Source organism: Anser anser (assembly GCF_964211835.1).
Source record: "Anser anser genome assembly, chromosome: 22".
NCBI classification, from domain to species: domain Eukaryota; kingdom Metazoa; phylum Chordata; class Aves; order Anseriformes; family Anatidae; genus Anser; species Anser anser.
Window position 1 is genome coordinate 3,430,803 of NC_139743.1, and position 20,802 is coordinate 3,451,604.

The following is a 20,802-nucleotide window of genomic DNA, read 5'->3' on the forward strand; positions in this document are numbered from 1 at the left end:
CGTCACTGGAAGAACGCTCCAGGTTGTTCTGTCTTTGTCAAGAAGTAATTGCCTCAAGTTAATAAGAATTTACCAAATCTCTTGTTCTGAAAACATCCCCCCCACCCCAAACCAACAAACAGCCACCACCAACAAAACCCGTGAAACAAACAAAACCCAAAAACCTCAAAACAACAACAAAAACCCCAGCCCTATAAGGGAGGTCACTGAGTAGTGGTAAGGAATTGCTTTGCTCTGCTAGTGCAGGTTCCCATCTGTGACTCCACCAAATCGCTAGCTTAGGTTTCTAATTAACAGTACGTGCTAGTGCTCAGTTAGCTGATAGTAACTATGCCTATAAATATAGATAAACTGCAGATTATCCTCAAAGTTTTAATTAGCCCAGTGGCAGTGAGTTTATCTTTGCTGAAGGACAGCTAACTTCTACTGCTCTGCACACATAGTTAATGGCCATCTGGTAGGAAATAATTTGTTAAGCCCAGAATATGTAATTTGTTCTGTTACCATTGGCGTGGCAGGGACTTGGTGGAAGAAAGATCGGTATACATTCATCTCTCTCCCCATCCCTCAGTGTGCAAGTGAATTAACTCCGTTTTCAGTCTGTAATTTCGCATTAACACAGAGTACAGGAACTGTGATTTATGAATAAGCATGTGCTCTGCTGAAGGAACAGCGCTTGGCTGTACTGGCATGCTACAGAGAAAATCCTAGCGTACCCCTCCTTCTAGTTTAACCGGTGCAGTGTATCAAAGGCGAGACTTCTTGGGTGGGGAATTCCACAAAGTAAAAGAGAACGGTCCCGCTTCTTGGTGAAGACAGCTCGAAATGTCAGGCTTGCATTGTTCAGAGGTGAGGATGTTGGGTGGCTCCCAGGGCTCTTGCTGTGCTTTGAAAGGTAAAGATGTATTCAGGAGGTTCTTACTGATGTGCTGCTGCAGAACTGCTTTCTACTTTCAGTAGTGGTGGAAAAAGTGCACTTCCACTGGTGTGAGGTAAGGAGGCAGCCCAGGTTTCTGCCTGGAGATGGTAATTGCAGCTCGCGGGGTGTGGGAAACGTTCTGCCGTCAGGGGCTTCTCCTGCACTTGTTCCACGCTGTGCAGAGTAGCAAGGCAAAGCAGGAAGGGAAGCTGCCGAGGTTGCCTAGGGTGGCGTGGTGTCGAGCCTCTCCTGGAGGGTGCTGGGTTTGGTTGCGTGCAGGTGTGTGGGTTAGTGTGGCTGTTGTTGTTCTCTTGCTCCCATTTTGGAGCAATGTCTGTTTATTTTCCGGATGACCATGCTGCTGTAAGGTGAATCACAGCATTCAGAGGGGTCTTTGGAAGACAAAACATACGAGTAAATCAAGCTGCTACTCCCCACACATGTCATGTGCTGGTAGTTGTTTGGTGTTAGCTCGAGAGCGGTTTCTTGGGCCGTAGGTTCGGTGTTAGCAGACAGTGTTTGCGCGGGGGAGCGCCTTCGTTCTGAAACGAGTGTCAACTGCGAGCCCGTGCTCTCCTCTTGCACCCTCTAGTCTTCAGGATCCCCGCTAGCACCTGTGCAGGCGCCCCTGGGGAACCTTGCTCCGTTGCGTGGCCCCGTGGCTTCTCCAGCTGGCATCCTTCGTGGTTCACTGAACTCGGACGTGGGAAGCTCTGTGGACTCCAGTCTTGCAGCCAGAGGAGAAACTCGGGTAAGACTCTGTCTTCTCTGGAAACATGCCCAGAAAAGCAGGCTCTGCGAGAGGTCACGGGCTTGGCAATACATAGAGGTTTAAAAGGCAGTATTTGTGACCTCTCCTCAGCTTTGAAATACTTCAGACTGTTTAAAAAAACAAACAAAACCTTCCCCAACTATTGCTTGTTTTTTTTTTTGCTATTTCTAGGGAGCCCAGTGCCAGATTTTGTACGGTTAGCAGCTTTAAAGAAAGGACATTTTCAGTTACTGTTGAAATGCTGTTAAGTTCATTTTAGGTGATCTTTAATTTCTATCCAAATGAAGCATGGCATACAGTACAGATGATGTAATCTAAAAAATAAAATTTCCACTCTCCTATCTAATGAGAAAGAAACTGAAAGAACATTTTCTGGATAAAAATAAGACTTAAAATCACAATGATTGTTTATAGAATGTGTCCTTCAGGATAATCAATCAAGAATGCTTTATGTAGTATTTTTTTTTTTATTTAAAGTATAAATCAAATAATATACTTGCAAAACATTATCCAACATCTTCACTGAAGGGTTTTTTTGCTGACTTAAGTCCTGATTGTCACTGGCGAGTGCAAACATTTTATTTTATTGTGTTCGCTCTGTGGAACTAGCTGTATGCCACTCCCTACCTTCAACAGAGAGATCCAAACAAAACATCTGCTACAGTTGGTCGTGACTGAATCACTGTTCGGAGGCACAGGAAGGTTTTGCATATGTTCTTCTTTTGGATGGGAGACTCTTTTTTGTAACAGGAAGGTGCACCCTCATAACGAATGTCATCTCCTAGCTGGCTGTGGCTCTGGAAAACAAGGATAGCTGTGTAATCCTGAGCAAGTTCTCAGAACTCAAAAACTTCTTGCCATCGGCAGCTTTCCAAGTCCAGTGGGTTTCAGTGGGTTTGTATCTCCCCTGTTACTTTGCCTGTTCTCTGACTTCCCTTTCTTTTTGACTTTGCAGCCCGCAGAGCCCTGTAAGCCCACTGGCCACACCAAGAAGTTGCTGGGATTGGTCTGTGAAGAGAAGAGTTCCCTGAACACAGTACCTTTAGATAAAGGGAGAAGCGAAGAGGAAGAAAGTGAGAATGAGGTAGTTTGTGTATTGGTTCTTACTACATGTCAGTAACTGTAGCGCATGGAGCCTCAATGAATGAAAGACTGTGCTGCTACCCCCAGTAGCAGCTGACTGACCATGGTCATTCAGTTTAACTTCAGGCCTTAAGTTGTCCTGCACTTCTTGTGTGTGTTGCTTGGTTGCCAAAAAGTGTCTGATCTTTTTTCTCCTTGTGCTCTCTATAAATCAGCATCTGCCACAATGCATTTCTAAGATTAATTGACTATAGGCTTATTGCTGTCGTGTGTTGCTGTGGCTCTGCTCCCTTATTTCCACTAATTATGAACCCTCAAGTTCCTTCGGTGTGGCCTATGGGATTGCAGAGATCAGAACTCAATTTCAACCATTTCCTTTCTTTGAATACATTTAGAGTCTCCGTGGGACAAGAAGACTGTTCAAAAACCTGCACATGGATGTCAGTGCCTTGGGAGGCAGCTTTGAGTCTGAGGTAAGAAAGACAATATGAAACAGGCATGTAAAACTGCCCAGATAGAAGAGGAGCTATGACAGTGCACTGCCCACGCATGGGCTGCAGGAAAGGTGCCCAATGAATGTCTGTAATTCACAAGAATTAACAGCCTGGAGCGGGGCTGATGGAGAAAGCACAGCAGCAGTGCTGAGTGCAGTATGAGCATGTGTGAGAAGCCAGATGCAGGCTGTGGAGGGGCATGGTGTGGGTACCAGAAGGCAGACTTGTGCTTGAAGGAGAATGCTTCCAGTCTGAGAGATGGCATTTGAGCTGACTGCACGTTTGCACAAGGCGGAGTTTTAATTATTTCTGAATGAAGAAAGAGAGAAGGTCGCATAGGTGTGATGGGCGAGACAGAACTCAGCTCTTCCAAGGAAGGGCAGAAAGGAGAGGGTCTCAGATCTGAGTGGCACCACTGTGCCCGTTGTGGGAGGAAGGACTGATGAGGAAGAGGCATGGTTTGTTTCCTCAGTGCTTTTTTCAGTTGGTGTAGAAGGAAGGCTCGTCCTCTGCTGAAATTGCAGTGGTCTCATTTAGAGAGAGGAGAAGGGAATTTAGTCTGGGAACACCATCCTCACATTCTCATCCAATTCTACAAGAATCTCTTAGGTTCTTCATAGTGGACTGGATATGGCCTCTTTTTTTCTTTTTTTTTTGTGTGGTAATGTGAAACCCGTTTTCTGTTTTGCATGCTGATAAATTCCATTGCTCAGGCTCAGAGCATCAGCAATGAGTTTAGTACATGTGTTGCCTTGTGCAGACATCTTGCTTTCCCTGCGGGTGTGCATTCTTTGCCAGCACTTTCTTAGCAGTGATCAGGCTTAAGATGACAAAGGGACAATGTGAAGTGCGTTGCAAGCAGCTCTAGTGATTCAGCCTGTTTGTGCTGACATTAATCCTCTCTTATCACTTTGAAAATTCTGTTTCAGTATCTGAAAGGCAAATTAATTTCTCTTAAAACGTTTTCAGTATTTCCCTCACCCTTTTCACAGTACACAAAACAATCAAGCTGTAAAATACTTAGGAGAACCTATTGAACAGCGCTGGGCAAGAACTGCAAAGGTTTCTGTTAAAGTGGATGTAAAAAAAAGGCTCAACTCTCTCATCTCCAAACAACAAGAAGCCCGTTGGAGCCCAATTTGTCACTGAAATGTTAATGTGTCCGGGAGCAAAGAGCTGTCCTGGCATTTCAGTGACATGGTGGGGCTTCAGGAATCTATTATAAAATGGCAATTGCTGCCCAACAGCCAGGCTCTGTCTCAAAAGCTAGTAAATCAGATTGGTGATATCTCAGTCCTGATAAAATATTAGTGCCCCAATGAAAAATATAATTCACTTGTAGCTCCATGAGATGGCAGTAGAAAAACATTCTTACGAGTGAGCTCTCAGCCTGCATCCCAAACCATTCTCCAGCTTCTTTTCAAAATGGAGAGAAGGAAGGAATTCATAAAACAAGCCCTACAGAAAGTAGATCTGACAAGTAAAGGGATAAAAACAGCTGGTTTCGTGTAGTCTGCGGATCAGTGTCGAATATCTGTATTCAAAAGAAATATGTGAGGGTTTAGTGACTTACTGAGATGCAAGGAAGTTGGGTAAAAGTAGAGGCCGCACTGAATGTGACACAACTGTCTGGAAGAGAGGAAGCAGAGACGGACAGAAATGCTACCACTTTCAGTGGCCTCTGGTGGAGCAAGGAGTATTTTAGCTGGGGAAAAAACACTGAAAATAAAACCCAAGACAGATGCTGAAGAACTTGAGGTGCGAGGTTTATATGTAACAGCTCAAATGTCCTTTTAGGAAGAGGGCCTCCTCTAGGTGGCTTGGTTTGCTTGGCTGTTCATGGGGTTAGTTCTCACCTGAAGCCAGCTTTCTTGCCTCCTGATTTCCCGTGATGGAATAGTTGCTGCAGATGTGCAAGACTGCTGTTAAAATGTGAAAGAACTTTGGGAACCCCTGAAAGGGGCAAGTAGAGGAAAAGACCTGGAGGCATCTCACTCTGGGTGCCTGGAGAGAGGGTCCAGTGACAGCAGAAGTGATCCGCAAACTGCAGAGCCTGCAGCTCGGGAAGCTTTGGTACTCTGCCTTCTGTACAGGTCAATCTCTGGGTAAACAGTTGGAGTCAAGGGGGTCCTTTATGTGGTGGGGAATTAACATGCAGAGCTCTCTTACCAGATGGAAACGTGTGAAAGAGAGCAGTCTCTGTAAGTAAACATTGCACAATACAGCATACATCTTAGTGCAGAGATGTATGTGCAGGAGGCAGTGTAGCTGGTTCCAAGGCAATTAAGACGTCCATAAGGTATCAGTGCAGTGATGACTAGCTAAGGGGGAGGAATGACTGGTGCGTTCATTGCCTTGCTCTCTCCCGTCCTGGGGAAGCCTGGAGAAGAACTGCTGTAGTAAGTCAGCAGTTCTCACTCGTGGGAAGTAGAGCAAGCCTTGATCTGGAAAGAGTCTGGTGCAGTCTGAACAAGAGGTTCACCGGGCGGGCCAGCAGTAGAAGCAGCACCGGTGTGCGTGTGCTGGGAAGGAGAGTGTGCTGTGTGGGAATCTGAGGCTGTGAGCCCCTGAGTCCAGGTTGGAAAGCTCTTCGGCTGGAGGGGTTTCCACTGTCTGGGTGCACGCAGCAGTGAACAAACAGGGTGCTGACTTGTCACGGGTGGATGGCCCTACCAGTGCAGAGAGGTGTGTGTGACTATTTGCTAGCAGATGTTACCCCATCCATTAGGAGAGCAGCAAAGCGGAGGAGGAGAACTTTGGCAGCCGCTTAGCTGATGTCACTGAAGCTCGTCTCCAGCACCAGAGGAGCCCCGCAGAGGAAGCTGGCAGTCTGAGAGAGGTGACGAGTGGCTCTCTGACATCACGGTCCCGCTTGCATGATGTCATTGAGCTCTGCATGCCGTAGGCAGCTTCCAGTGTTGTGGTGTGGATCTCATAGTTGCTTGGCTTGTTTCTCTTGCTGGTTAAAGTACGATATTTATGGAGAGGGGTGCAAACATAAAGAACAAATGCTTCCCAGATGAGGTCTGCCAGACCTATCCCACTCTGTGCTTCTCTGCCTGAGAACATCCTGAAAACAGGAAGCACGTTCAGCTTTCAAAGGAGTTCTGTATGCAGTGTGAGTATTTTTTTTTTTTCCCCCTTTTTAGAGATAGAAAGATGGTGAAGGTTTGTGTCGTACTCTCTCATGTTCAAGCTGTTACACAGGATGACTGTGCCGCTTTGGATTTTCCTGAGATGAGTAGGATTCAGTTTTGGTGTCTGCTGTTTATGCTGATTGTTTGTCTCTGAATTGGATGCCTTTCTAAAAGCTGGTCCCCATGTGTTTTTTTGTTTTCCCCCACTTATGCTGATCACTTGAAGTCTGGAAGCAATATATTTGATAGGGAGAAATTTCATATTTTTTAGTGTCACTCAGCTACAGGTAAAATGTGTTACAGCTTGTGAAAAGATCAGCTAAAGCCAATTATAGCCTGGCTGACTCTTCCTAGCTCTGAAATCCACAGAAAATCCACCGTCTATTTTTGACAGAAGGAAAACCTCCCTTCCCTTCCACCTGCGTATCTGATTCTCCAGAAGGGGGAACTGTGTGAGTTGCACTAGTGATCATTAAGGCGTAATGTTAACAAAAGTCTTGTCTGCATCTGTCCTTAAAATAGGGTTCTACCAGCTAAAGAGGTTATTCTGGGATATTCTAGTAACTGAGGTGAATTTGCCTGGAGAGAAATCTTTTTGTGCGCACAGTATTAAAGGACACATCAGTATATTGTCGTGTGTGCCCCTCAAAGGGAAACACCTGTTTCCTCTTTTTAAGCATAAGAATCCTGGTTGGTCTCATCTGGCGTACCTTTTCTTGGGTGTTGTCAGATGTCCTGGGAGAGGGTTCTCATAAAAACTCTAAAACCAAACTATCCAAAGGGGAGCACAATCAGTGGCTGGTCTTTCCAGACATGCTTATCCCCAGATAAGAGGAATTATAGCAAAGATGGGCCGACTGGAGGATCACTGCAGAGATGACACCTGCATACAAATTTGTCTGCGTTCTGGACCAAAGGTGTTATCAAGGCCTTTGGAGAGCTTCGTGTGGCTGGCTAGTGATTCAGTGGTGTTTGTGAGCCTTCGCTAACCAGGCACTGGGCTGGAAACAGGCCGTAAGCTTTCATTTATTACTTGGCAAATTGCAGGTGAGTCTCTGAACTGTAGTTTTTTTGGAAAGTATCCAGTGATTTGATTTCTCTGTCCTCCCCTCTGGTTTGATTGATGATTCTCTCAGCCCTGAGAAGGTCTCGCAGACAAATGACATGTCCAAGACATCCCTTCGGTTTGCCGCAGCTCCGTGTTTAAAACTGACAGCATTCCAGTTGCACTTTGATAAAAATACATCGTTAAAATATGCAGTCTGTGTATGGTACACGCTGTACACAGGATGCAGCTAATGTTTGACAAGACACCACGGCATTAATAAAACAGCGAGAAAATAGGAAGTGCTAGCAGTTTTGTTTGCATACTGATGAGGGAACCTTTTCCTGCTTCCTCCTGGCTATCATGCTTTTTATTGTCAGTTTTGTGGGCCTCCCCACTGCTGGGAGAGGCAGCCAAACCTTTGGGTGACTAAGCTCTTGGGATTGTTTTTCCCAGGGCCAGTGGGTTCTGCCATTTCTTAGCCTAGAACATTAGCTGGTCCCGGTCTTGCTCTGAGCTCAGAGTGGCAGCTTAAATCAGGGCCTGCCTGTAAGTTTGTGCCACTGGATGGTGGGGTGGCTGCATCCTGCCTACCCTTCTCTAGTTATTTCAGGCAGAAGTTAAACATCTGGTAATTCTCCTGCAAGCTTCCATCTCTCGCTGAACAGACTCGGTGTGAAAGCATGGATGAGCCTATTGCAGAGCATTTAAGGTGCTCCCAGGGACTGATGATCCCTGCAACAGACACTGCTAGTGCTGAGACCCCATGAATACAAAAACAATAGAGTAAAAAAAAAAGTCTCAACCCCAGGAAATGAGTGGGTTTATCTTAACGTTCCTTTCCTTTGAGATGGACGGTATGAAAATAAGTCAAATTGGTCTTGTTGAGGTCACCCAAAGCTTTGTGATTTTTTTGCTTCTTGCTGCAGAAGAACCCATACTATTTTCACCCCAGCATCTTCCCAGAGAAGGGATTAAAGAATGTTGTAGCTATAATTGTGTTTGACTTGTTGCCTAGAAGGAGTCTTTAAAATCAAGACGTGCTGAAGAAGGGCAAGAGTCTTCCTTGGATGCTGATGATGCATGCCCTCCAACACCGGTTAAAGTCCTTTCTGGAGATGCTGACGGTAGCCTTTCTGGCCAGAACAAAGAGGATTCTGGTGGGAAACTCGCTGGGAATGAACTACTGGGCGAGAAAGATGCTGAGGTGGAAGGTGACGTCTCGGCAGCTGATGAGCTGCCACAGTCTCTGGAGGAAAGGAAAGCAACAGGGACAGATGTGCCCGGCAGTCCCGTGCAACCCAGAGCTGCATCTCCAGATGCTGAAGCTGCTGAGGCAGATCAGCTGGCAAGCCTGGCTGTCACCGTTGACACCGTGTCTGTTGATGAAAATATAGTAAATGAAATGAGGGAAGAAGCAGCTGATCTGAAAACAGACAGCAGGCTGGATGCTGGCAAAGTAAGAGACCTGCCTGCACGGATTGGGTTTGGTGTGGAATCTGCTGTGGCTCTTCCCATTGCTTTGTAGGGCCTTGATTCAGGGAAGCACTTGGAACACTTACTCATCTTCTGTTAAGTCAGCATAAGTGCTTTCCTAATCAGCAGCCTGTTCCTGGGGGGGCACGAGTGCTCTGAATTCCCAGATCGGCAACTTTAGTACTGAGCTAGGAAATATTCTTCTATGCAGACACAAAGTGCTGTCCAAAGCAACCGACAGGCAAAAATCCTGGACGGGGCTGTGTGTTTCAAGCCTTAGAGGAGAAATAAGTCTCAGCTTTCAGTGCTGCCATCTGTACTAAGCAAGCAGGTTTTATAATGAAGTTCACACCAAGCCCAGCTGTCCGTGCTGCTTTGTTTCTCTCCTTCTGTTGTTTCTCTCAGCTTATGTAGAGATAGGGCAAAAGTGTAAAGTGAGCTGCCGGTTGTGATGTTTACAGCTCCGTGGGAGAACGCTGAGAGGGAAGCGTGAGGTCAGCGTGGGGAAGGACTGTGGGACTGTACCTGGGGGCTGGCTCCAGAGCTGCAGCTCGAGCCTGGAGCCTTCCTTCCAGTCTGTGCACTGCTTCTGTGATGCTGTCTGAGAGGGAAACGGGCGGACAGCTGGTGGCAGCGGGCTGGAATGAGGAGCTCCCTGTGCAGGCTCCGGCAGGAGGTGGGCTGCTCTGCATCACGAGGTGCGGGTGGGGTAACAGCCTGGACCCCGCGGCTGGGGGGTCAGGTGCACACCTTCCAGGTTTTTTCAGTGTCGTGCAGAAGTGTTAGCGTGAGACCTGATAAATGATGCCTCTCCGATCTGATTTTCCTCCAGCTAATTTTGATGACTTATCTCATTCCATTGATGGACAATGTCTAAGAAACGATAAACTGTAAAACTGAGCCTAAAAAAAACATGCTCTGTCCTGAAGAGCTTAAAGCTGAAATCTTTGCTTTTATAAACACCATCTGCGTGCTTTCTTTACATTTCTGGGTAGTTGTGCTGAAGTCAGCAGGACTGCACGGGCGCTAGTGGTGAACAGCTCTGCGTTGTTTCGCGATGACTGGGAACACAGGTGTCCTCGCTGCACGGGGGCATAGCACAGCAAGGTGCTGGACTTCTGAAGTCACTGAGGAAGCATGCTGCTGTTCTGGGTGGCTTCGCACGCTTGCTTGGTGGTCTAGGGAGATTTCAGAGCTGTGGAGATTCTTGCAGAAGGAACAGGACCATAAGCAGGTGCCTTTTATCAGGGATATTTGAAGAGCACTTCTTTGCCCTCCCCAGTCCCATCCTCTGCACCTGTCTTCCCTCCCCAGTCCTTTCTCTGTGAAGTGGTGTTTTGTGATTGTCTTGTGGGTCACACCCTTGGTCTTTCCTAAGATGTTCAGTCACCTCAGACGCATGCTATTTTACTTCCCAATGGTATACAGAGACCAGATTTGTCTTCCGAGTATCATTTGTCTTCTTTTTAGTTGGAGATGCCTAAATGAAGTGGCAGGGCTAGCACATCTACAGGCCATAATGCGTATCTCCTTTCAGCTTTCAAAGGCATCTGAGACCAGTGAATGTGTGGAGGACTTGCAGGCTTCCAACCGCTCAGACCACGACCTGATTCAGCATATGGTGAGTTGCTAAAAGCCCCTCGTCCCTTGGGCATGGGCTTTGCATTCCCTGGGAATGTGCAGCCAGTTTAAGATCGTGGCCATCTCGTGCACTCTTACTGCCCTGACTCCCTGCTGAGCAGTGACATTACAGCTGTGGCACAGGCCACCCATGTCGTCCTTTGTGTAGCTTTGGTATTCAGGGGGGTTCTTGAGATACTGAAGCACAGTTGTGCTTCGCAAATTCCTGAGCAAGCACAGGCTTTATCAGATGAATGACTTGACCAGGAACTGCCTGTGTACGTAGAGCAGTGTTGGCAGAACCAGCTCTCACTCTCAAACCTTCTCTTACTCCATGGCTATGCTTCCCAGGGAGAAGCCAGCCCCAGGTCAGACCCTCAGAAGTGTTCACAGGTCTGCTCTGTGAGGTCCTGACGTGCGTATTCTCGTGGTGGGGAGGCTGTGGTACGTCCACGGTCAGGTGTGATGACAGGCTTTTACCGAGCGGGAGCAGAGACTGCAGAAAAGTGCAGGTTCATTCTGCGGGTGAGGTAATATCCCTGCAAAAGTAGGTCGCTCATAGCTGGGACTCCGCTCAGATAATTGCAAAATGGAAAATAATAAGCAATATAAAATCATGCTTTAAGGGACTAAACAGCTTTTTCTATTGGAAGTGTGTATGGCTGGGGGACCTGGCTTCTGAGCGTCCCAGAGGGAGAACATGCAGGAGGGTAGCCCTGAGATGGGGGGTGAAGTGCCCATCAGCATCTCTTTGTCTCTACAGGAAACTGCCGCTGCCATCTGCCACTGGGAGCAGAGGCAGCATGGCCAGAAAATGGCTGAGAATATCATTATTTACCAGTGTTAGTACAAGCCTGTGTTGGCAAGTGGCTGCTGCATCAAACGATACCTCTTCTAGTGCTTGCTTGTGGGCACGTGTACACACACACATGCACGCTGTGTCTGCAGCCAGGCGCACGAACCCACTGCCAGTCGGGAGAACTGTGCGAGTGACCGGCCTGTGGGCAACTTGCAGGAGCTGGCTTTTAGGGAAAAAAAAAAAGCTCAGAAAAATTTGCAACAATATTGGCAATTGGGTCGGGGGCCGAGGGGGGAAATCTGCTGCTTGCTGTAGACGTGCTGTGTGTCACCCTGCCTGCTGTGACCTGTGGCATGGAGGAGTGCATGGGGTGGTATGGCAGAGCTCGCTGCCCTGCAGCAATTCCATGACGTCCTTGGGTGGAATTGCGGTCCCCTGGCACCGCAGGGGGAGTTTCCTCCGGGATCATCAGTGAAAAGAGCCTCGCTGCAGCACAGTGCCACTGCCCCACCTGTCATCCACACAGGTAGCTCTGGGTAACCCATGGCATCTGCCTGTGACCCTACAGCACGGGGAGCAGAAAACCCAGCTTGCTGCTGGTCAAGCCACTACCAGAGCCATCTGACTGCAGTACAGCTATGATCTGGTCTTGGATGCAGGCCTGAGTCTTGATGTAGCCGTCTCCTGTGTCCTGTAAACCTTTCTAATTGTAGTAGCACTAGATATTTGAACTGACTTGCTATCAGTGGAACGATGAGCATGGATTCCAAACTGTGTTTGGATTTTATTCTAATCTCTCAGGAGCTCTGGCAAAACCAGCGCATACTTGTCAGACACTGATCCTTTTCTTTCTTCTTCAGGACTTGGCTTTCCAGAGTCGGTTTTCTGAGCAGGTATTGGATGTGGGTGTTCTGTCTCCTGTTTTAGACAGCCCCATGTGCAAGGTAAGTGCTTTACATGTGATCAGGGACCAATCTCTGAACCAGCAGGTTAAAATACTGCATTGTGGTGTACTAAGCACAGGATGAAGCTACTGGCATAAGGCTTTGAGGCAAACAGGAGAGAGATGTTAAGCACCCTGCCTTTGGGGCAGGGATTGGAGCAGCAGTTCTGGTGCACTGTTTTATCTGCAGAGAAGCAGGTAGTTGCAGTCCTTCCCATGAGGGGAAGCTATACAATGAACATACTCTGAGTAGAGGTGATTGGAGCGGTGCATGTGTGCAGGCTCACAGACGCATCCTTTCACTGCCCCCACTACAAGTGTAGACAACTGGCTTTCCCACAGAGTGGTGGGAAGCAGAGTCTATTTTACTTTTTTCCTTTTTTATTTTTTTTCCCTTTTCTTTCTCTTAAGCAAATGAAGAGGACTCGTGTAGCAGAACACAATCGTATAAAATGAAGAAAAGGAGGTTGCCTCCCCTTGACAGGTTTTGTAGGGTTTAGGGAAGCCTATTGCTGAGCATTTGCTTGTCTTGCCTGCTTTCATGTAGCTGCGAAATAGGATCCGTTCAGTGAGTCTGTGGCATATGGAGGAGCATACATATGCCTGCACGTGTCTGCCTCCTACATCACATCGGCCCCATATGTAGCTATGTTAGGGCAGTCCTGACTGGAGAAGATTACTGTGCCTCTTGAGGTTTTATCTTGTCTTCTCAGCATGTTACTGAGTTGTCTTCCGCAGCCCCACATTCCTGTTGAGCCATCCCAGCTACCCCTCTCCTGCACCATCCTCTCAGCTCATCAGCGCGTTGGCTGGAAGAGCGTGCTGCACGGGGAGGCAGAGGGTCAGGCTCCAGCTGGGGTTTACTCAGCCTTGCTCTGATTGTAAGTGAGTTGATCAGCTGCACTGGAGGAGACCTTGAGTGGCAAACTCACCACCTGTCCAGCAGAGAGGAGCAATCCAGTTTGTTAGGTTGTCTGGAGAATACACCTGTCCTCTTGTGCCTAATAATGAGCATAATCAGATGTGAAGGGAAAACAAAACATATGCCTGCTGTGTTCTCCCCCTCTCCCTCTTGCTACAGCACAGTCCTCGTGCATACAAATGTCTTGTTGGAGCAGGCACATTTTGAGTTTATTACAGCCTTGTCTTGAGGAGAGAGAGGTAGGTTTGAAATGGTGCCCCCTGCAGAACTGCAGCTGCTCTTTTCTGTTGAAAGACAGAGGCTATTTTGAAATGAGACTGGGTTGTTGCAATGTGTTTACTTTCATGCAATGAGCTTGCCTTGCTTTAAATCTATTGGCAAAATACTCTCTTTCAAAAAAAAAGACTGCCTCTGTGACACTACACGTGCGCAGCATTGGAAGCTTTTGGTTAGCGTGTTTTGGCAGGAGCTGTGGTAGATTGCAGAGGCAGTGTGGGCTGCTGCCTGCAAGACTTGACTTCTCTGCTGGCAATGGGGAGGTTGATCCTTTCACCCTTCACTTAGCAGGCATTTGAAGTGTTGGCATCCTGCTTTGCTGGCATCGTTGCTGTGATAGCGGTGAGGAGCTGGAAGCAGGCATGGGATCTGAGCTGTTGTGTGCTGGAGACCGTGGAAATCCTCCTGTCGAGGCCCCTTGGGGGCTATGCTCTGCAGAGAGAAGACGGCCTATTATCTGTCATCCTGCTTTCATGTGTCCAGGAGCCTGGCTTTGTATTGCGAGCGCCTGAGATTTTTCCTGTGGGACTCAGCCTGGTGTTTAAGCAGGACAGAAAACCAAGCTGCTAGCAGTATTTGGTGTTTCCTCTGGGACTGCTGGGGATCCTGAGGCAACAAGAGGGGCAAGACTCCAGCAATTTCACAGACAAGGCTTAAAATCCAGCCCTTGTTCCCTGCAGGCAGGCGCTCCAGTCACCTTCTCAGTATGTCTGGAGGTATCTGCAGTCGGTGGTTTCTGCGGAGGGACTGCCCCTGGGAAGGCGGGTTGGGCAGGAGTGTCACGGTGGCCCCAGGCTTGAGCTCAGCAGCTCACTCTGTAACCGGTTACCTTTATTCCCCGAAAGATCTCGTTCTTCATTTGTTTGGCTTCTCTCCTTTCACAGGCGGCGCAGCCTGGTTTGAGCCAGGAGATGTTTGTAGGGCTCCTCAGCTCTCAGGAGTTAAGTCATTATTTAGGCTGGGGTGGCAGGGAGCTGCCTGGGAGAGCTCTGACCAGGCTGATGTGATGGAAGGTGACAGCACTTGCAGGGAATCCTGCTGTTTGCTCTGCTGAACATTTGCATAAATTACTGCTGTTTTAATTGCTTTTTTGGCCCTGCTCCACAGTACATTCCTGCATGGCAAGGGAAGAGCTCACCTGCTGTTTCTGTGGTCCCCAAGAGCTTATGAGTGGGCTACTCCTCTCTGGACAAGAGACCTCATATCCAGAAGCCTCAGCAGGCAGGATGAGCTGTTAATCCTTTCTCATGTGGGACTGAGAGCTTGGAGAGGGAAGCTGTTCCCTCTCCCCAGGTGAATTACACAACGCGTGTTTGTGTGGCCCTGCTGGAGGGACAGAGGTGCCTGGTAGCTGGCAGGTGGGAACAGGAGCAGCTGACTATTGAAACAGCAAGTACTTGAATATAAAAGTGTTTCCTATTTCATAAGTAAGCCATCTGAAGTCACTCTGAGTGTGTTACCAAGGGAGCTGGCTTTGTCTGCAACACCCAGACGGATTTCTGCTGGATGGCGTAGTCAGCAGCCTGTAGGTAGATGTGGCTGCATGAAGTATGCTGCCCATCATCATCTGTTTGACAGCCAGGATGCAAGGCAGGATCAAGTCCTGTTGTGACTCTGGTCACAGTCAATATATCAATTTTATTGTTACTTGGATGCGTTAAGATGACCTTCAGGGCCGGGGGAAATAACCCAAGCCTGTGCTAGGAGTGCTGAGTCCTGGCAGAGAGCTCATCTTCTGTACTGAAAACAGCCAACGTGAGCCCACAGTCTGACACCACAGCCTGGAGAGCCGAGCTCCCAGATGTCTCTGGGCTGATGGATCTCTTCCTCCAAGGTGCCCCTGCAATATCTCGAGACTTTGGTTCCATTGCAGGAGAGGAAGCTAAGACGTTCAGCTGGGCATTCTGGAGTACTCTGTGATGCAGTTTGGTCCGTGGGCTTGGTGCTGGTGTGTTGGACCAGGGTGGCACCGCTTTTCAGCGGAGCCTCTGTGAGGTCCTGAGAGGCTTTGATGGCAAAGGAGCCAGCGAACTCCACACTGTTTGCTTTTACCTGCAGGCCCAGGAGCTGAGAGAAGAAGAAAAAGATCAAAGCAAAGCCAGTATAGAAGAAGAGCAAAGCAAAAGAACAAAAGCTGCTGAGAGGTATGGTACAACCAGTCAGAGCTAGAAAGGAGGCATGGACAGCTTTAGCTCCAGATGATTTTCCTGTCTTGTCTGCCTCTGCTGTGCTGTAGTCACTGTAACCTGTACAGGAGCTCCCTGTAGGACATCCTGAGACCCTGCAGCTTCTCACAGGATTTCTTCCATTCAGTCTTTCTCCCACCACCTCTTTAGTATTGTCTCAACAGATTCCAGCTTTGTTTCAGCTTCTGGCTGGGAAGGCAGCAAAACTGCCTGCCTTCCACTTCCTTGCGACTACCCCCAGCCGTGGAGCTGGCCTCTCCATTTCCCTTACAGCTCTCCGACTTTGCTCCAAGGTTGGGAACGTCAGTCTCTTGCAAAGACGGTCTGACTTTGTTCTCATTGCGTTGTGCCTTATGTCATTTACCCGTAGGAGACAGGCACTAGCCATTGCCTGCTAACAGACCTTCAGGTTCTGAGGCAGGTCCCAGTCTCGGTCAGTACTGGTTCTGCTGGGCTGCCGGCTCTTTGCTGGGAAGAGCCATAGCTGGAGGCTCCTGGGGCCTGGCTCCTGCTACCGATGGCAGGGCAGTTCAGCTCCGGTGGGAACAGTTCCGTTCAACTTCCTTCCACAGGGGTGGCATAGGGGAAGTCACTGTTTAGCCAGGTGTAAGCGATAAGCTGTTTTATTATCCTGGTGTGTGGACATCTCTAGAATGCAACAGCTGTTACCCCGAGAGCAGCGCAGGCTTTCCAGACCCTTAGTTACTGTGAGAACTGTAGACTCTCTAGGGGAGCTATTTCCCTCCTGCTTGTGGAGACTTGTTTAAAACAATTGGAATATTGTGCTGAGCAGTGAGCTCCATGGTCTCCTGAGCTCCCGCGCTGCCTTTGAGAGTTGTAGCATGTGACATTTATAGATGAGTTGTGTCCAAACTCTTAGCTTCCACACAGAGCTACACAGCACTCTGGGGCACTGGGAACCAAGAAGCTGCTGCCTGTGCCAGGAAAACTTGTGAACAGAAGAGGTTGCAGTCCATCTTAATGACTGGCTGCGTGCACTTGGGATTCACAACTTTGTGCTTGGAGGAGCTGTTCACGTGAAGGTCCCTGAAAACGTGTTCTGCCCCCAGGAATTGTCTCCTTATCACTTGGTACCTGCTTCCCAGCTGCGTGTCCTCTTGCTCTGCCTGCAAAGCTACCTTGTGCTTGCCTAGTCTCTCTTCTCTGTGCTTCCAAGATGAAGTAGAACTGTAGATGTAGACATGCCTGCCAATATTTCTATCTCTAATTTAGACAACAACATATTACTAATAGGGCTGATGTATCCTGGGGAAATCCTGTAAGAACTCGCAAAGAGAGGGAGGTAATCCAGCAACGAGATTCAGTGTTTTGAGGTAGACAGATGCATTAAATCCTCAGCTGCCTGTTAGTTTGGCAGAGCTTGAGGTGGTGTGAATGGTTTGGCTCTTGGGAGCTTTGCTGGGGTTTTGGCAGCCCTATATTGGACAATGGAGTCCCCTTGGCAGGCATGAGCTGGTGCTGCTGACTGCCCATCTAAGTCAGCTGCACGTCCCACCTTCCCTCTGTCTTTGTGTACCTGGGGCAGCCACGAGAATCTGATCTGTGCTAATCTGATATTCTGTTACCTTTTTTGTGCTGCAAAGTGAGAGGGATCAGAGTGGTTGTGAAACATCAGGACAGAAGTGTGTTGCTTTAGAAAATCCCAAACAAGAAGAGGCGGTGGCCCTGGAGCTGGCAGAGGGATCGCTGGATAGCCCAATCAATCTGGAAGATCTTGCTGCCCCACAGAAAGAGTAAGGGCTTCGTTTAAGTTTGTTTAAGTCTCTGGTGTTATAAGCATAACAGCTTTTGTCCTCCCCTCCCCGACCCCATTACTGGTTGAAGGTACTGTGTGATGTTAGCACGCTAGGAGATGTTAGGCCCCCTGGGGCCTGGGGCGTAGGGCTCTGTGGTGTGGAGAAAGATCTGTTTGCTTTGGTCTTGGAAAAGCCTCCTCAGCGGTGTCGCTAACAAGGCTAAGCACTCACACACCTTGATAAACATTTTCCTACAGATCCTGAGTTCTCTTGCTGAGTACTACTGAGGTCTCAGTGTGTGGGGGGAGGTAACCACTTCACTTTTAGTCACTGGGATCACTGGTTTGAGGTAATGAAGTCAGAGCACATGATGGCAGAGCTCGGGTTCCCTGCAAAAGCCAGTGGTCTCTCATGGTACTAAATTGGTGGTGTTTGCTGGTCTGTTCCTGCAGCTCCACTGCAATAGAAGTGAACGCGCTGACTTTGCTTTCTGTGTCGAATGACAGATCAGCAGACGTAATTGGGAAAAAAATAGGCAATGGATCTGTCAAGACAAAGTGGTGGAGTAGCTATCCTTGGTGTGAGGACAAGCACAGCACCTCCCTTTTTATTAGGGATTGTTTGTGTAGATGTGTGTGTGTTGGTTTGGTGGCTTTTAAAACAAAAATTAGAGCAAAAGCAAGAGATAAAAAGGTAGAAATGCCCGAGTTGCTCTGCAGAGCAGCCTGATAAATGGTACCTTCTGTAGGCATCTGTGCAGTTGGCCCAGAGCATGTGGTGTTACGGGGGAATGCTGGGGAAGCAGGATTTTTTCAGGACCCTACCACCCTTTCCTCTCTCTCGTTCTTTTGCTAATGGCTGCATGAGTAACCTTTTCTCTCTGACTCAAGGTTATATTACTAGAGCTATTATTTCCCTGATTCCTGGCAAGACAGAAGTCTCTCTGCCTTATGCTAGCAGTCTCAGAGCATGATGAAACCTCGCTGCTTCAGTTTTCACTAGCAAAGAATAAAAATGTTGTCCTTAGACTACTCTTCATTTGTCCTCCTTCCCCTTCAGCCTCTTTCAGACACACCTTATAATTTTGCTGTTCTGTGTCTGGGAAAAAAAAAATAAAACACACACACAAAAAAAACACCTTAATTATAAGCAGATTGGTTCTGAATTTTTGGAGAGCTTAGGGCTTTCTGTTGCCTAGGGCTGGCAAACTCCCAGCACACTTTAGATTGCAATTGCAGAAAAATACCTGGTCCATGAGAAGTGTATTGCCAGTCCCTGGGTTAGAAACCAGTACTGATTGCATCTGCTTTTATGCCTGGCAGTCAGATCCAGGTTTTCAAAGCTACTAGGTCCTTCACGAGGTGCGGCTGTGTCACCCTCACAAGGTGAGCTGTAAGTGTGCCAAAAGAAGAGTCGTTCAGGACCTAAGTGCTGTTAGGGCTAGGGTTAGTAATTTATCAGTCCGAGTGTCTCTGGGAGTCAATGAGAGTTCCAACCAGTGGTGCCTGGGGACACCCCAAGCTGTTATCCGAGATAACATGCTACTCGAAGCTTGGAGCCCGGGCCGTGTATCCCTCAATAGCCTTGTGAAGAATGCTTTCCTGGATCTGCGGCTGAAAAAGTTCAGGGTGTGAGGCCCGTGAGTTTGGCTGGCAAGCAGGTGAACGGATTTATTCTCCAGGAATGTTGCAGGGGACGCTGGCAGGAGAAGCTCTGTAGGAAGGTTGTCTTCTGCCTCCGTGTCCTCCACCTGCCTCCGCTGCTGTTCCTCGCCTCCTGTGAGCTAAACAGCAAGCGTTCCGCAGCAGCCTGCAAGTGGCTGCAGTCTAGGGGAGCTTCTGCACATCCTTTCCCTTCGTAGACTGGCAAGCTTGTAGAGTAGGTGGCTTTGAGATTTTTGGTTTGGAGGTGATACTGTGTGGGGGAATGTTGCTGTTCCCTTCGTGTTACTCAGTTCTCTCACCCTTTTGCCAAAGAAACTTTCTTTTTTTGGTAGGCAACCTGAAAAGGAAATAAAACAAGAGCGGTCCCTGAGCCAGCCTAGTGAAGAATCCCTGGAGGAAATAGCCAAGGAGCTGGAGAAGGAGATTGAACAAGAGAAAATGCACTTACTGCAAGCAAAGGAGGAGAAAATTCAGCAGTTCCAGGAGGAGATGCGGCAACAGGAAGAAGAAGAAGCTCAGAAGCTTCATCAGCAAAAAGAAAAATCCCTCAGGTACTCTTCTTTTGTCCTGTTTCCCCCGAGCCTTTCCCAGCTGCAATTCATTGTTGGTGGCAGCAGGTTTGTGCTGTGTTCTAGGCCACCACCTTGAAACGGGTGCTGCTTTGCAGAGCTGTGGGTAAAAGAGGCAAGAAAAGGGCTCTCGGGGTGGGAAGGAGCATGCGACTCTGTCCTGGCCCAGACAGTCCTGTGGGTGAGGATCTGCACATCTTGAAACGAGCAGTGGTCTGCTGTCAGTGCTGTAAATGCTCAAAGCAGCTATGCAGAGGATGCAGTCTGCCTGAGGAAATCTCTCTCCAGTACAGAGAAGAGAGCATCTTCCTCATGTCCTGCATGAAGAGCTACCATTTGGTACACGTGCAGCTTTCATATAGCTGTGAACCTGTCTCTTATTGTTAACCTGGGAAAAGTTTCCAGTTCAGTACTTGGAGCTTTACCACCTGGCAGACTTTCAAATTCTGGGCTAAACGGTAGTAACAGGACTGGAAATTGGAACATTAGAGAAGATGAGGTTACCCCAGAGGAACTATTTGAAGCTCTGGTACTGTATGTTTTAAAGAGGGACTTCCAAACAAGACTTTAAGGAATAGGGCATGGATTTCTGTGTAAAACCCAGCCAATGCCTGAAGTTCTAATAGCAATCCAGGGAGCAGGACAGCAATGGGAGTGGCGTCCTCTATTTGGGAGATTTTTCTCTCAGGACTTGTACTAGAATTACCAGGGCCACCCCAAATAAGTTGTTAGCAGCACACAGGGAGGCAGAAAAGGTATCTTGGTGTGAAATGTTGTGGGAATGTTGTCTTGGGTGCAAGGGGCAGCACAGAAGTTGGACCTGGAGAGAGAGATGTCTAAAGCAGTGGGAAAAGAAGGTGCTGTATGCAAGTGTGAAGCTTACAGATGTACTAATGCTTCCGGTTACCTTGGCTGGGAGTCTGGTTTCACTTAAGAGCAGTTGATTTCACTTACTGAAAAAAGTGCCACCTGTGGTGGTACAGTACACTATAAAAATACACCACAGAAGCTTGATGCTCAGGGGCTGCATCTCCTGTGCCAGCAGCCAGACTGGGAAGGTATGGAAAAGAATTAACTGGCTAGAGTCTTGGGGATGCATCGCTCAGGAGGCACGGGTAGTGGGAGCTGATCTGTAGGCCC

The 20,802-nt window shown here is 48.2% G+C and overlaps 1 protein-coding gene across 15 annotated transcripts in view; it reads left to right on the top strand.

Annotated features, from left to right (window-relative positions):
- Positions 1 to 20,802, top strand: part of CEP164 (centrosomal protein 164) — a 47,801-nt gene that overhangs the window by 6,664 nt on the left and 20,335 nt on the right. For 11 of the 15 annotated variants that reach the window (XM_083808470.1, XM_083808459.1, XM_083808467.1 and 8 more), the window contains 10 exons: positions 1,512 to 1,670; positions 2,647 to 2,775; positions 3,170 to 3,247; positions 5,997 to 6,107; positions 8,469 to 8,909; positions 10,464 to 10,547; positions 12,206 to 12,289; positions 15,545 to 15,630; positions 17,277 to 17,426; positions 19,426 to 19,644. In XM_083808470.1, the coding sequence (XP_083664596.1) occupies positions 1,512 to 1,670; positions 2,647 to 2,775; positions 3,170 to 3,247; positions 5,997 to 6,107; positions 8,469 to 8,909; positions 10,464 to 10,547; positions 12,206 to 12,289; positions 15,545 to 15,630; positions 17,277 to 17,426; positions 19,426 to 19,644 (1,541 nt within the window). The remainder of the gene's footprint in view (positions 1 to 1,511; positions 1,671 to 2,646; positions 2,776 to 3,169; positions 3,248 to 5,996; positions 6,108 to 8,468; positions 8,910 to 10,463; positions 10,548 to 12,205; positions 12,290 to 15,544; positions 15,631 to 17,276; positions 17,427 to 19,425; positions 19,645 to 20,802) is intronic. The other 4 variants (XM_083808468.1, XM_083808472.1, XM_083808471.1 and 1 more) reach the window with 4 other exon arrangements.